We start from the raw sequence: 15,443 nt of genomic DNA on the forward strand, positions 1-15,443 counted from the left end.
GGGCGTCGATGCGGTACTGCTCAGCGTACGGTCTGCTGGGGTCGTGCCGCTCGACCACTGGGCTCGTCCTTTCCCAGTAACACCTTATTAAATGCTCCCTCTAGGAGAAATCAGAGCGGGGAGAGGTGAGGGGTTTGGGGGATTGCAGAGTGTGGTACCAGAGGGAGCGCAACCAGCAGAAAAAAAAGGCATTCACATCAAAGTATGCTGGAAATTCTCCAATACCAAGACCATCCCTGTGAGAAAAAGCAGAAGTATGAATCTTCCATTGGAGCAGGCAAGCACTCTCACAATTTCCAGTGGATAATTAATAAATCTGAAGGTAGAGTGGGCAGCTTCTTCGAAGCAATTTATTGCAGGCTACTGAAACTCCATTAGCCACTTCTGGCCCAGGATGTCTCTAACCCACCAAAGGTACAGAGGGTCAAAGAAAACTCAGGGTCAGCATTATACAGACTTGCCTAGCTCATTTATTCTCTCTCAGACCTTTCCACTTGCATATGGTACCTATTCGTCTTCCCTTAGGGACAGGCTGATGCAAAACAGAGTCCTAACAAAACGAGCTGTTCCAGGGGAGCAAGGGAGCCAACGAAAAAGGAACCACCACCAATAAATGAACTTAGGAAAGGGGAGGAGTGCAAGCCAACCAAATCTCAATTAAAAAAAAGCGTCAAGGAGCGGGAGGGAAGCACCAAAGAACAAGGGCCATTAACATCATCTTACAACTACTAATGGAGGGAGGATACAGCTGCTCTTAGCCAGAAAGCTGCATAACACTAAGAACATACCACAGTCACATTCTTGGTACCTAGTATTTATGGCTATGAACACTACACAAAAGAAATGGTCCACTAAGGGCAATAATTACACGCTTGGACCTCTAAAACAAGTATAGTTGTATAAGCTTGGATGTCCTTGTCTCCTTGCAAATAATTTTTATAGTAATTTTTTCAAACATCACCTTGGCAGGAACTGAACAAGAAACAGCTTTTAGCTAATAAAAATAAAGCAATTAGAAAACTGGTTAATAGAGTCTGCCTTTAAAGAGCGTTAAGAGAGCGGGATTTAAAAGTACTGCAGAGTTCCCTCCCAGTGAGTGGAGCTACATATTATTTAATTTACTTTGCATGTGAAAGTTACCAGAACCTAATTCCTCATGGACCATTTCCAAGCAGTAAGTTACAAGAGAAACTCTGAAGTAATTCTTTGAAGGATCAGGATGTTACTATTCTTCTTTAACAGCTGGGCAACCACAGAAAGGACAATATGACAAGATCCCACCTGAACCCTGCTGCCCAGGCAAAGGACAAGAGGTCTAAGGCAGCACTGCAAAGTGACAGCTGGAAGTTAAGCCCAGAAGCCTCAAGTAGGTGCATCCCCTACTTTTCAGGGAGACCAACCTTGAACAAGTCATACAATTCCTCTAAATCTTCTGGAAGAATCGAAACATCTGGGATGACAACTCGGAGCTTAAAAAGAAAGGAAAACAGTGTTAGTCCGTCACTACTGTCACAAGCATGTCCATGAGCCCTGCAGGGTCTGTATTTATGTGGTACAGCATTGAAAAAATCGTTGCCATCTCCCTCTCTCCTTTAGGTTCACCAGAACAGATCCGTGAAAAGAAATCCCTCAAGGGCTAGTAGAAACAAAGATGGGAAGTCCCTAAGCCACAGGTCACAGGAGGCGTCAGGGAAGAATCGCATCACGCTCACTCTCTTCTTACACTCCTCCCCGGGCATCTGCCTAGGGCCACAGTCAGAGACAAGGCGCTGGGCTGGACTGTCCTGCAGTTGCTCTTAATGTCAAAGCCACCCTAGAAAATAATGTAAGCGGCCACAAAAAAAAAAAAAAACAAACCCATCAGCATCCCAGGAAAGAGCTTCTTCCAGAGCCAGTAATGGTTCTTCCTTTTTTTCCAGGTCTGGTGGTGCTTTCTAAAAAATGAAAGCCATCAGCCTCCAGAGAGGAGATGTTAAGCTACCTCAGTCAAAACAATATCCTACTCACCACATTTTGCTTGGTTGTGTCCTCATGGCTCTGCAGGACACGGATTCGGTGTTTGTAGCGCATATGCTCTATCTGTGCCACAGAATGATCTCCAAATTTCTACAAGGGAGGAAGAGAAGTTTATTATTTTTATAGTATTTTATGATATTTGTATTTCTGATTTACTGGAAATACAACTTTTAAAGTATTTTGAGTCCTTGAAGAAAAAACACACCCAGTCTCTAACTGATCAGTCAGTGTAGGTATTTATACTACACCTAGCCCTGTGCACTTGAGCTCTTAGTCATGGAATCTGTAAAGGTGTGCATTAACTTTCAAAACATCTATGTTGAATTTAACCTTTTCCTTTTTTAAAACTGGAACTTATTTGATACATAGACATGGAGCAATATTTTTACCTCATAGGAGTCGTGAATCAGGTTGGCTATTTCAGTCACTGGAGAGGGTTCCTGGTCGTCGCTGAAGAAGGCATGGTGATTGCCAATAGGTGGCAGAGGGCTTTCCTCATTTTTGACATGCTCTAAAAACCTGAAAGGAAGAAACACAAGTAACACATTACTCTGCACTGTGCTCTTCTCAATAAAAAAAAGAAAACAAGTCTTGTGGCTCAGATATAAAATGGATTTGGGGCTGCTTAGGCTTTTCAAAAATGCCTTCATGATTACTCATCTGAGCAACGGCAAACAAGCCAAACAACTAAATGCTGCCCAAGGAAGAAAACTTCTGTCTCCTTGAAGTCTGGAGCAGGAAGCCCGTCACTCTGGGGAAGGCACGAAAGAGCAGCAGTAAATATTGCACATTGACGCAGTCGATGCATGTCTCCGCGCTGCCAGGAAATTTCACAGGACGTCTACATTTAGCCTTGAAAGGAGACGGCTGAGAGGGGACCTTATAAACGTATATAAATATCTGAGGGGTGGGTGTCAAGAGGAAGGAGACAATCTCTTCTCAGTGGTGCCCAGTAACAGAACAAGAAATAATGGGTTTAAGTTAGAACACAGGAAGTTCCACCTCAACATGAGGAGAAATTTCTTCACTGTGAGGGTGACAGAGCACTGGCACAGGCTGCCCAGAGAGGTTGTGGAGGCTCCTTCTCTGGAGACTTTCAAAACCCGCCTGGACGCGTTCCTGTGTGGCTGCCCTAGGGGATACTGCTCTGGCAGGGGGGTTGGACTAGATGATCTTTCAAGGTCCCTTCCAACCTCTGACATTCTGTGATTCTACTTGTCCAATGTACGAAGCCCATTGTTTAAGCAGACACTGAGAAAGTAGCAGCAGCAAGGTAACACAGAAGGTCCCACTGGTGCCTACAGAGCACTGCCAGTATTCCAAAGGCACCCAAATGCCTTTGTTTTACGGCAGAACGGTCCGCGATGGGAGGAGAGCTCCTGCACGGCCATACCTGCTCAGGATCATCAGGGCCTGCCCATCGTCCTTGCTGTTACACAGATCCACAGCGTTGGCTTCCAGTATGGCCAAGCCCAGCTGGAAAATAGCTTTGATCCCGTCATAGAAGAAGCAGTCCACAACATTCACAGCACTTTCCAGGGGCATGATGCTAAGGAAAAGAGTAAGGAACCATGACAGAGAAATGGAAGCTAAGGTTGTCAGATCCTTCATATGTTCAGCCAGCTCTGGAAGTTGCTCTTTTATAAGCTCTTCGAACACCGACTGGTCTACCTGTGCACCTGCAAGTTATAAAGAAACAGTATTAGTCAGGACTGACACAGGAAAAGATATTGTTTAAAGCTAACAATTGCTGTCAACTATCAGCTGCAAGACTATTTTAAGATTTAAACTCACAAGATACGCATGCATCTACAATGAAAAAATCTCATTATCCTCCTGCTGCGATCTCAGCCCCAATCCTCCTGTCCGTAATCCTCACTGTATAACTTTCTGCAAAAAGGCAGTGTTGATTCTGCTAAGGACCTTTGGAGTGCAATGAAGGAGTAATAGCAGCAGCTGTTGATTTTGGCTAAAAGAGCACATAGTAATTAAGCGCTAACGAACGCAATCTTAAAGCATTTTACTGTTCAACTTGGGATCTATGCAATGAAAATAAGACAGTACGCATTCTTCACCAGCATATGCACTCAGGCAGGGGGGTAGTAGAGCTTTCTTTATAAGTGAGAAAGTATAAAATGGAAATCCAGATATGGCTACACACTAAGCAGGAAGAAAAATATTTACAAATAAATAAACGTGCAGAAATAAACATATACTTGCATGCGTACATATCTACATCTGTATATATCTATCTGTAATGCCCAGATACAAGCTTTCCTAACTGTCCCAACGAGTTTTTCCAAAAAGAGCACATTTGGGCTCTGTTTTACCTACTAGCTCAGTACTTTTCTGTCAGCACCTGTTCTGGAATCAGTGCAGTTTCATATTGCTGAAGTGGCCTGTGTCTACAAACTAGATCTACCACATCAGAGGCTTTAATCAAATATGACAGAAGTTTAAAAAATGTTCCTGAATACAAAATGCAGTTAGCTTTTCAATTATTTTTTCTTTCTTTTCAAGTTATTTCAATTCTTTCTCCCAGTTCATATTCTGCTAGTATTAGGAGACAACTTTAATTGCTATGAAATTCCTGAGACATATATACCCTTAGCAGTCAAAACTTCTGTTGTCCTGAACCTGGGCAATTTGTGGCAGAGACAGCATCTTTGGGCTTTGCATCCGAATCATTAAAAAAATAACCCAGCTATGACATTTCTCTGTCTTAGAACTTTTCACATCAAACCACAAGAAGAGCTTCTGCTGGTGGCTGAACAAACATAACAGGAACACAAATCAAAAATAAGTGCCCAGGGACACGCAAAGAGCTTTTGAGAAAAGTACGGTGCTTTGCCTGGAAGAGATAGTCTTCTCACATCAGATGATCATAAATAAGAAGGGTAAAGAAAACAGAGGAGAAAACAGACTTGGGTTACTCAACAGGGGGAAGATTTTTTGTGGTTTTTCTTTTTTTTTTTAACAAGCTTACACATATAATAGCCATAGTTAACACAGAATAAAAAAAACATAACTGGTTTAATAAGTATTTGAGGGAAACCAGAGACAGGCAGATACATGTTAAAAGATTATTCTAGATCAAGATGCAGCACAGGAGGGACTGGCAAGAGCAGGGGTTTAAAATAAATACACAATGCTGCCCAGAGCTTTCGCAGGAGATCATATTATAATTAAGTGTTGACACTGCTGATGGAAGTCAAGCTGGCATATTCAAAGCGACTTTTATGTCCATCTTTTCATTAGGCTCCCAGAAACCAGCATATCTGAGCAACTGAGCCTCTAATGCATTATAGCATGAAATCGAGTTGGGAAAATTCTAGGGTATCTGTTTAAAAAATTATGGTCCAAGATGCAAACTAAATAACATCTCCAAGACTGAAAAGGCACATCAGAGAAACGAAGAGAGGTTTTCACCGTTTCAAGAAGTATAGCAGCAAGATGATGACAGTCTTAACACATAAAGTGGAGTAAGATGGCCTGCTCGTTTATGGAGAGGATGGAAAAGTCATGGTAACACGAAAATAAGATTGCATGATCCTTGTCGTCACTCTTGACCCAAGTACAACTTGTTTCTATCTTGTAGCTACCTGCCTATAATTTCTCCTCTGCATGGCAGAAAGGAGAAGGATGGAGGGAGTTCCCAAAGGAGGAGATAATGCAAGCAGTGAAATAAATGCAACGGGTTGTGAAAAAAAGAGAGTGGCCATAGTTGGCAAGGCTGAAGGAGAGGCAGATGGTCACATGGTAAAACTAAAAAGGTAGAGTGGGACTGAATTGCCTAAGTTTTGAAAGCCCAAATTCAAAATAAATAAATTTTAAAAATACTCTGAATGCCATAAGGAGAAAGGCTCAAGGGAAAACGGAGCTAAGAAGGCCTGAAATACCCAAGGTCATTAATTCAGTAGCTGTTTTGACTACAGAGATTATTGGCTGACACTGAAGAGGAAAAGTGCAATGACAGGTACCAAGGTCAGAGATCACCAAAGTTACAGAGAGATCAAAATTTGGACAACAGCGTTGGCAGTGTGGACACAGAGGAAAAGTTGGGTCTCGGAAGCGTTATGCAGGAAGAAACAATACAAAGTTTAGACAAGAGCCGGTTGCAAGTCAAAAAAAAGGTCAACTGGAATGCAAAGCCAAGAACACGAACTCAAGCAACAGGAACCAAGAGGAGGGACAGGGTGGAGAAGATCAGTAGCACTGACGTGGACATGCTAAGGACTAGGGTAAAAAAAAAAGCTGCAGAAGAAATTGCTCAGAGAGGCAACCATGCCGCAAAACTACACTGCTGCCGTTCGACGCGGGGAAGCAGGGCGGCTTCTGAGCTGAAGCCCCTGGCTCCAGCACTGTGGTAAGCCATGGCAGTACCTCTTTTAGAGTCATGGTACTCTTTCCTTTGGGTAGAACGGACAGGAAAATAGAGAGAGAGGACAAGCAAGGCTATCAGCACGCAGCGTAGGTTGTAGCCATGGGGAGTGACGGGTGAGACACAAACCCAAAATTAGGTATTATGGCTGGCCAAGTTGAACAATTCAAGTTTGTTCAGGTGCAGAGAATGCTACTTAGGGGCAATAACCCAGCAAGCACCAAAGTTACCAGTAACTCAAGGCTGACTGACGACGTCTAGAAACGCATAAGGACAGGTAAAGCTGTCTTTCTTTTTTAAGCAAGGAAAGAGACAAATATGGAACTAAGTCCTCAAGATAGCAGTTTAAAGTCATGTTTGGAGACAGGAACCAAAATTCTACCAAGCAGGACAGTTACAGCGCCCAATCCACTGCTTGAAAATACCAATGGTATTCAAAGCACCACAACACATCCTAAGCATCCAAGCTAACTTTGGAATACCTCTGCTTTAACTCACCCTCCTTGCCAGTTCAGTGACAAGACAATAACTGCACCACGGCACAGCATCAGGAGGGAGGTATGGCAATTCCATCCTCCAAGCAAAAGACTGGAAATCTCAGATGTCTCCTCCCGCTTCCCAGGTGGCACAAGAGCACCCATCCCACCTCCAGCTCCCAGAACCACTACTGCCAGGGATTCTCTCCTATCCCCACCTCCTCACAAATGACCCTGATCCTTCCCCTTTGCTGTGCTGATGGTGCAACAGCAGGCATTGTACCTAAGAGAAAGTTTAGCACTAAAGAGGGAAAAGCTATCAAACACTTCTGTAAGAGGAGGAAGCAACTGCAAAGAACAAATACTCTTGCTAGAATGCAAACCTGCAATCACTGCCTCTGGCTGCTCAGCCCCTTTCTTTCTGTGCATTAGGCAGACGATTGCACAACAGTCTTAAAAACAGTTGCACTGCAAAGGAGACAGCACATGCAGCACAAGGCACGCACTGCAGGGGGACTGGGCTTATTTCTTAATGCAGCATCTCACAGTCAAAGGGGTTTTTATCAGCCCTCATTACAAAGGGACAGTTTAGATGCACGCCTGTATCCCTGCAGCAGCCAGGCAATGCAGACACGTCAGATCAGAAGTAGGTCCCCTAAGGGATTTTCCTGAGGTTCTTCTTACACAGGTCAGGTCTGCGATATCAAACACTCCTAACCAAGACATGCATACTCTTCTACTTTCACCCAACAGTCAAATTGTCACTGCCTTCTGATCAACAGGGGAGAAAAAAAATAAAAAAGACAAACTGTAAAGTTGAGCATGTATGTACAGTTCTTGCAATTCAAATTCTTTGAACTGAAACCAACTCTAGATGGAACCTGAGCAGCCACCACTGCTGTCCCTGCACACCACACAAGTCAACGGACCACCTGTGGGGCCTGGACCTTAGAAAACCTTGAACATTTTATTCACCCCAGTGCCATTGAGCCATCCCTTCCCAGTTAGCAAGAAGAGAGACACGGGCTCACCTATCACTCGGTGATTGAAGTAATCTGGCAGCATTCGCTCGCACACAGCAACCAGCAGCCAAAAGGCTTCTTCCTCTTTGGCATACAACAGCAGCACGGAGGTCAAAATATTCATAGACTTACAAGGGCAAAGAAGAAAATGAGCTTTGTTAGTGACAGCAAATCCTACTGACAAAAGCTAAACTGTGGCTATTTTTAAAGAAAGCAAAGTAGGTTAACATGATGCAAACAACTAAAAAAAGAAACAAATAGACAGCAAATATCTAGTTGCAACCCCAAGGCATAACAAGTTTTTCAAGCTCATGCATGCTGCTTTTCATAAAAGCAATAGGAAACAATGGAGAAAAGCACAGTACTGGACATGCCCAGATACAAGGCAGGCAACAGAGAGTGCGAGATACTTTGGGGCCGCTTTTTCCTGCTTCGTGTATCCAGGTCTGATGTTAAATCATTTAATATTAGAAATTATGGATTTTTTGTAATCTGAAGGACGTAATTTATCAAAACCACTGCTAAAAATACTCCCGAGAGCAGAAAGGGGGGGAAAAAAGCAGCCAAGAGTTTTTCACCTGGCAGTATCCTATTTTGGGGTTCCTGTGCGCGTATGCCGTGAGCACCCTTCTCAGGGCGGCTATCCCCGTCTCACTCTGGAAGGCGGGGTGCTCGGGCAGCGAGCGGTGGAGGTCGCGTTCGATCTCCTCCGTTGCCATACAGCACTTGCCCATGGATGCCTCCACCAAATGTACGTAGTAACCGGGATGCGCGGCGAGATCTGTCACGGCATCTGGAGGCAGCAGGAAGAGAAGAGCAAGAGGAAGATGCGCGCAGGTTAGGACGATGCTAGGCTCACAGTCGTGGGTACCACCACTCGAAAGGATGTAAGCAAGATGGTTTTTCCCAAAGTCCATGAATTTAGTGAAATCTCCAGACCTAAAAGAAATGAAGTCCTAGCAGAATACGTGTCTCGACAACAAAACAGGTATCATCAAAGCTTATACGATACAACGTCACTCAAACCTTAATATTGACATGGAGCAGAAAGAAATGGGAGAAATGTACTCCATGCTGTTCACACCTTCCAAGGAGGAAAAACTCCACATTGAAAGAATACTGTTTAACAAATGTTTGAAGATGTCACATACTGGATTGAGGATTAATCTTGAGATCATACTGTAGGCACATTCTGGCTCTGCCAGATCTGTGGATGAAACGACCTGATTTTTCCATCTCCAGTTTCTGTTAGCCCTGCCAACATTCAACAAGAAGCAGGAGCAGGACTGCTGACTTTTAAGATGTCATTATTTTGCAATAACTTGATTTGTCTAAGGCTAAATCAATATTTATGCTGCAATCTAATTGTTGCTTGAAGAGGAACATCATTTTATGAAAGCATGATGTTAATTTTAAATTACACAGATGAAGATGTTATTTCAATTCTTCTGCACGTCATGTTATCCTGAGATAAAATTTTTACAGATACTTCCTTGCACTTATTAGCTCAGCTCAGATCATCTTTCTTTTGTAACCAGTAACATAAGCTCCACAGAAATTACATTTAATCACCCTTGGGAGGTTTCTTGCCTAAATGTTTTGCCATGTTCAGAATCAGATGATGCCTACAGCCAACATTTCTAAGCGTGCCCACCTGAGAAGAGCAGCCAGAGTTTGCCTCTTAAGGATTCAGGGATTCCCATAGCAACAAGTTTTCTGATCTTCTCGGTCCGAAACATACACACGGTTCTGCCATATTCTACAAAATGGTCATTCCACAGGCTCTCTTTGATTTGCTCCCTAGACTGGGAATACGAAGATGTATTTAAAAAAGAACAAAACATGTGTATGTGAGAACTGGTAAAGAGAAACTTTTTACATACTAGAAATTCTGCAAGGGAAACGGGAAGTCTGCTCTAAGCACTACGACTTTGCCCATTTTGCATATGTAAGTCACCACACAGGGAGAAAGATTATAAACATTCAACAGAAAGAAATCAAGCAGAGGGAGAAGAAAAAACTCCAAGCAAACAGAAAAATTCTTATCCTGTATTTAATTTCTCTAGCCAATATAGAGTTCATTTTACTAAAAATTACTGTTTGAATGCCACCCCAGGTTTTTAAAGAGAGAAAACAAAACAAAAACCAAAACTCCTACAATTTACCCTAAATGTTACTTACCTTTCCAAAATCAAGGCCTGCCATTTCTGACTGATGAAAGTCTGACCTTAGTGCTTCTGCATTGAGCAAATAATTGCTCTCCTTTCCACATTCGAGTCTCTCCTTGCCTTGTGAAGCCTCTGTTGCCAGATGCATGGGCTCACCATCTGTGAGCACACTTGTGGGTCCAAATGCAGGACTGTTCTGCAATGCAGAATCAAAGCAGTAACAACTGAGAAAAGGCTGAGAACTACGTCTTCAACTGTCTTCACGATAGAGCAGGAGGAGCCTTTGTCTTCTGCATCAAAACCTTTCGTTTAATATATTCATGAAGGACACACAGTGGAAGCGAGTGCACTCTCAGCAAGTTTGCAGATGACACCAAGCTGAGTGGTGAGGTCGACAAGCCAGAGGGATGGGATCTCCTCCAGAGGGACGGGATGTCCTCCAGAGGGACCTGGACAAGCCGGAGAAGTGGGTCCATGGGAACCTCATGAGGTTCAACAATGCCAAATGCAAGGTCCTGCAGCTGGGTCGGGACAATCTGCATTCTCAATACAGGCTGGGGAATGATGTGATAAAGAGCAGCCCCATAGAAAAGGACTGAGGGGTACTGGTGGATGAAAAGCTGTATATGAGCCAATGATGCACATTCGTAGCCCAGAAGGCCAATTGCATCCTGGGCTGCATCAAAAGCAGTGTGGCCAGCAGGTTGAGAGAGGTGATTCTGCCCCTCTGCTCTGCTCTGGTGAGACCTTACCTGGAGTGCTGTGTCCAGCTCTGGGGCCCTCAACACAAGAAGGATGTGGACCTGTTGGAGCAGGTCCAGAGGAGGCCACAAAAATGATCAGAGAGATGAAGCACCTCTTCTGCGAGGACAGGCTGAGAGAGTTGAGGCTGTTCAGCCTGGAGAAGACAAGGCTCCAGGGAGACCTTACTACAGCCTTTCAATATTTAAAGAGAACTTTTAAGAAAGATGGAACCAATCTTTTCAGCAAAGCCTGTTGTGACAGGACAAGAGGAAATAATTTTAAACTAAAGAGGCTAGATTTAGACTAGACATTAGGAAGAAATTCTTCACCATGAGGATGGTGAAACACTGCCACAGGTTGCCCACAGAGGGGATGGAGGCTTCATCCCTGGAGACATTCAAGGTCAGGCTTGATGGGACTCTCAGCAACCTGATCTGGTTAAAGATGTCCCTGCTCCCTGCAGGGGTGTTGGACTAGATGATCTCTAAAGGTCCCTTCCAATCCAACACATTCTGTGATTCCGTGATGATCTTGGGACTGTTGCCATTTGTCTTTCAGCTGGCACATCCAAGAGTCTGGCTCCATCTTCTCTGCAACTTCCCGTTAGCTGGTGGAAGACAGGCTGAACAAGCCCTGTTTCCTCAGCCTCTCTCACAGAGCATGTGCTTTAGCCCCTGACCACCTTGTAGCCCTCCACTAGACTTACTCGAATTGGTCAATACTTTTCTTGTGTGGTGGGGTAGAGACAAAACTGGACACAGTTCTCCTGATAGCTTCAGAAGTGCTGAATAAAAGGGAACAGTAACATCCCTTGACCTGCTGGTTACCATCCTGCTATAGTATAACTCCATATGCTATTGGCCCTCTTCACTGTAAGAGCACACTCATAAGCTCAACCCGTCGTCTACCATGACCACCCTGCTTTTTCCACACGGCTGCTCTCCAGCCAGCCCTGAGCCCCTCCCATTTCATGGCGTTACTCTGGCAGGCTTCGCATTTGCTTTTGTTGAACTTCATGAGGTGCCTATCAGCTCATTCCTCCAGATCACTGAGGTCTCCAAGAAGGGCAGCCCCATCATATTCACTGCCCCTCATCACGTGTCCATCCCAACCATGCTGCCGGTGCTCTCCATCCCATCAGGCAGGTCTTTACAGAAGGCATCAAGAAAGCACTGGCGCAAGATCAACCCCCTGAGGAAGGCAGGACCAACGGATAAACAAGTTGAATTCATAACCCAAAAAACAAACCCCAGAAGTTCAGTACCTGGTTCTTATCTTGCAAGTTGTTACAGTGCACTGGGTTGCTGGAGTTCACTTCTTTTAGCCTCTGGAGCAGGTTCTCCACCAAAGTATCCCGGTCCCTCAGCTCAATGAACTGAAAGGCCATCTTGCTCCTTATGCTAACAATGATGGGATTAGGGAGAAGGCTTGTGTCCTCCATCTTCTCTATGCTGATGACCTTTTCCAGAAACATTACAGAAAACACATTATGCACCACAGCCACAGAAACATCTTCGAATATTCTACATGTACCAAGATGTACAAACACAGCATTCAACATGCACGTATGCTTTAAACAGGATTTCTTTCATTACTTTGCGGCCCACTTCTGCAAAGTGCACTGAGGGGATACATAAGAAAGGGGAGTATGATTAAAACAAGATTTAGAAAAGGATCAAAAGGATGAAATTTTAGGGGATGGAGGAGGAATTTATTTTCACACTTTTGAAGATGTGGAAAACAGTTGTTTTGTTGTGTCTGATTAAGTAACACTGTTCTCTCACTGTTTTCTATTTCTGTAACAGTGGAAGGTAAGTTGCTACAGTGAGGGTATGATTTGGATGTTACTCTGTTATTAGTCAGGATGAATGGAAAGCTTTAATTAAGAGATGATAACAGCCTTGTATCCACAGCAGATCAGGCAGGTGTTTGCTGACAGCTTTCTTCTCTTCTACTCCCACCATCTTCCCATGCTCTCTCCCTCCATTTAAGTAAGTCTCTGATTTCATGGAAATTTAGCAGCTCGTCACTGCATCCAGAACATCCCCTTCTTCTCTGTCTGCCCTTCTACAGCTGCACGAAGTGCCCACACGCTTTCCAGAGTTTTTCTATGGAGGGAGAGCTTCAACACTTCTAAGTGTTGATCCCTGGCAAGGACGTCTTTGTCCTGTGAGAATGGATCCAAGCTGAAATCTCCATCAACCTGGACTTATGTGTTTGTGGAGCTCGGTGGGGAGCCCAGTCCAAGTTTTGGACCGAGCTTTTGCAGAGCTCTGCCCTGCTGCGTTACCTGTCCATATCTCACTTTGAGGATCATGTTGAATCACCCGTATTTTTAGGAACTCGTGCCCTAGTGAGTCCCAGAACAAGCTTTGCAACAGTCCCATAGGCATGATACATGCAAGCATCCAACTCTTTTTCATCACACGTCAAGTGACAGTGGATGCTTACGGCAGAAAAAGGCAGATAAGGACCCAAAATTAAACAAACAAACAAGTCTACCTCTCTAAGTGGGATGATAACATTGCAGCAGCCATTTTCTTTGCTGGCAAAACAGATATAACTGTCTGAAGTATACATCCTTCCCGCTGTGTGACAGCGACTAAACGGCGTCCAGAGAGAACAGTCTACAACTTCATGCAGCTTCTCCTTCCTGGGCAATCTGAAGAAGGCCCGAAAGAATTCATTCTGTGCTCTGGCTTCAAGATCCCTTAAGAGAAAGCAGTTAAGAGTGAATCACAAGACCCTAAAAGCCAAGATGACCAGCACAAGGCTCACTTTTCTTGTGAGCCTCAACTTAGAGCGAGGGATACGGAATTAAAGCACCGTGCACTGCAATCTTCACTGCCTATGTGAAGAGATCAATGAAAGATCAACTTTGAAACACACAAAAAGAATCACTACCAATACTTGCTTAACAATAAGGCCAAAAGCAACTACTGGAGTGACTAGGAAAGGGCACTAACTCAAATCAGCCAGTTTGCTGTTTGTTTGGTTTTTTTCAATTATTATTTAACCATGCATTTTCTATGGTTGCTGTATGACCTTCTAGACTCAAAGAGTTACAGATTTCAGTGCCCAGGAGATAACTAGATCTTTCATCTGATGAACATACATTGAGCAATGGAGATTAGCTTTACATTCCTTGTTTCCCTTCCCAGTAGCATTACCAACATCACCCCAGGGATTTGCACCTGCACCCAGAAGTAATGCAGTTGCTCATTGAGTACTTCCAAAGCAGTCAGTAACAGAAGATTTAATGATGGTGGCATTACAAAATGCAGAACAGTCTCAAGCCATTTAGACTCAGCTGGGAATAACAGCACCAGCTACAACCAGTTTGGACTTGGCTTCCTTCCAGTCGCCCATCCACATTCATATGGAGAGAAAAAGTTTAAATAAATGAAGCGTTCATTACTGAGCTACGGTTACACAGACCTGACTTTGGGGATTATTTCTTTCTCCTCTGTTTTTAATGAAGAAGTCTGCAGTAATTTAGAGCTATGCATAAACAGGGCCATGCCTGTTAGCTCACCAACAGCAGCTCCTGAAATATTAGGGCTTAAATTCTATCTTTTTCTTTACTACAAGTAAATTTTTCCAAACATGATTCACCTAAGGGAGGGGAAAAAAAAAAAAAGAGCTTGACTTTGTTCCATTGAAAGAATTTAAAGCGTGGGCTGAAGCATAACAGGGAGTGGTACCTTGGTGCTGTAAATCCCCTTTCTGCTCCTTCCTTCACCCTCCTCTTCTGCAGACACTTTCCCCTACCCCAGCCCTCTTATTTAAAAATATGTTGAGACAGACGAAGCCTCTGCTTCTCTAAGTAAATCAACTGTTTATTTTTGGGTTTTTTCTTTCATTTCAGCTTAATCCATACAGAAAACAAAAGCCATGTGAAACAGGGAGGAAGACAACTCAGAACAAACTGAGACCTGAGAAGGGAGGATCTGTATCTGGGACCAACAGAAAAGACAGAACGCGCTCGATGAGTGTTTGGCTGCTGTTTCCTTCTCAAGCATTATCTTCCTTAATAGTATTATCCAAGGAAAACAGACAAATAGTCTCCTGTTTTTCACAAAGAACAAAGAGAAACCCTTTATGTGAAGGAAGACAAAAAGGTTGCTCCCGAGTTAAAATTCCACAGTGAGAGCAACTCTGATAAGTGCCCGCAGCAATCTGCTATTGTGACAAAGCTGGATCAGGATATGTCTCCTAGTTAACTCACCAGTAAAATATTTTCCATTTCTGCACAGCACAGATGAACGCTGCTGATAGCATCTGCAGTCAGGTCTGGGTAAAGCTGGGCTCTCCCGCTATTGTGCTGAGAGGGTAAGACTCTCCTTGGATCTACTCAGCTGTTAAAATTTCTACACCGTTAAGTGGAAAGAGGCATTATACAGAAGAGTGGGACCTCTGATGAGGAAGAAATTGTCTTTTATTTAAGAGCTGACTGTTTCTAATACTCCAAAATGTGCAGTTCCTGCGTTTTCAGGATTTTGCTGCATCTCTAGGAGGTGCAGGCTCCAGGTGTGGGGCCTTTCAAACAAGAAGCCACAGGTTTTTAAGCTGAAGAATGACATTTCCTGCATCCAAACTAAGTAAATTCACCAAGCACTGCGTCCAGCCCCCTTGC

At 43.8% G+C, this 15,443-nt stretch overlaps 1 protein-coding gene across 1 annotated transcript in view; it reads right to left on the bottom strand.

The window, feature by feature from the left end:
- Positions 1–15,443, bottom strand: part of TBC1D8 (TBC1 domain family, member 8 (with GRAM domain)) — a gene marked incomplete at its 5' end in the record, with an annotated part of 38,100 nt that overhangs the window by 4,800 nt on the left and 17,857 nt on the right. The window contains 11 exons of the mRNA XM_009872914.1: positions 5–100; positions 1,401–1,469; positions 2,008–2,106; positions 2,406–2,535; positions 3,410–3,695; positions 7,905–8,022; positions 8,474–8,688; positions 9,550–9,700; positions 10,077–10,259; positions 12,072–12,266; positions 13,310–13,517. Of these exons, the coding sequence (XP_009871216.1) occupies positions 5–100; positions 1,401–1,469; positions 2,008–2,106; positions 2,406–2,535; positions 3,410–3,695; positions 7,905–8,022; positions 8,474–8,688; positions 9,550–9,700; positions 10,077–10,259; positions 12,072–12,266; positions 13,310–13,517 (1,750 nt within the window). The remainder of the gene's footprint in view (positions 1–4; positions 101–1,400; positions 1,470–2,007; positions 2,107–2,405; positions 2,536–3,409; positions 3,696–7,904; positions 8,023–8,473; positions 8,689–9,549; positions 9,701–10,076; positions 10,260–12,071; positions 12,267–13,309; positions 13,518–15,443) is intronic.

The sequence above is a fragment of the Apaloderma vittatum genome, unplaced genomic scaffold (assembly GCF_000703405.1).
Source record: "Apaloderma vittatum isolate BGI_N311 unplaced genomic scaffold, ASM70340v1 scaffold2097, whole genome shotgun sequence".
Classification (NCBI taxonomy): domain Eukaryota; kingdom Metazoa; phylum Chordata; class Aves; order Trogoniformes; family Trogonidae; genus Apaloderma; species Apaloderma vittatum.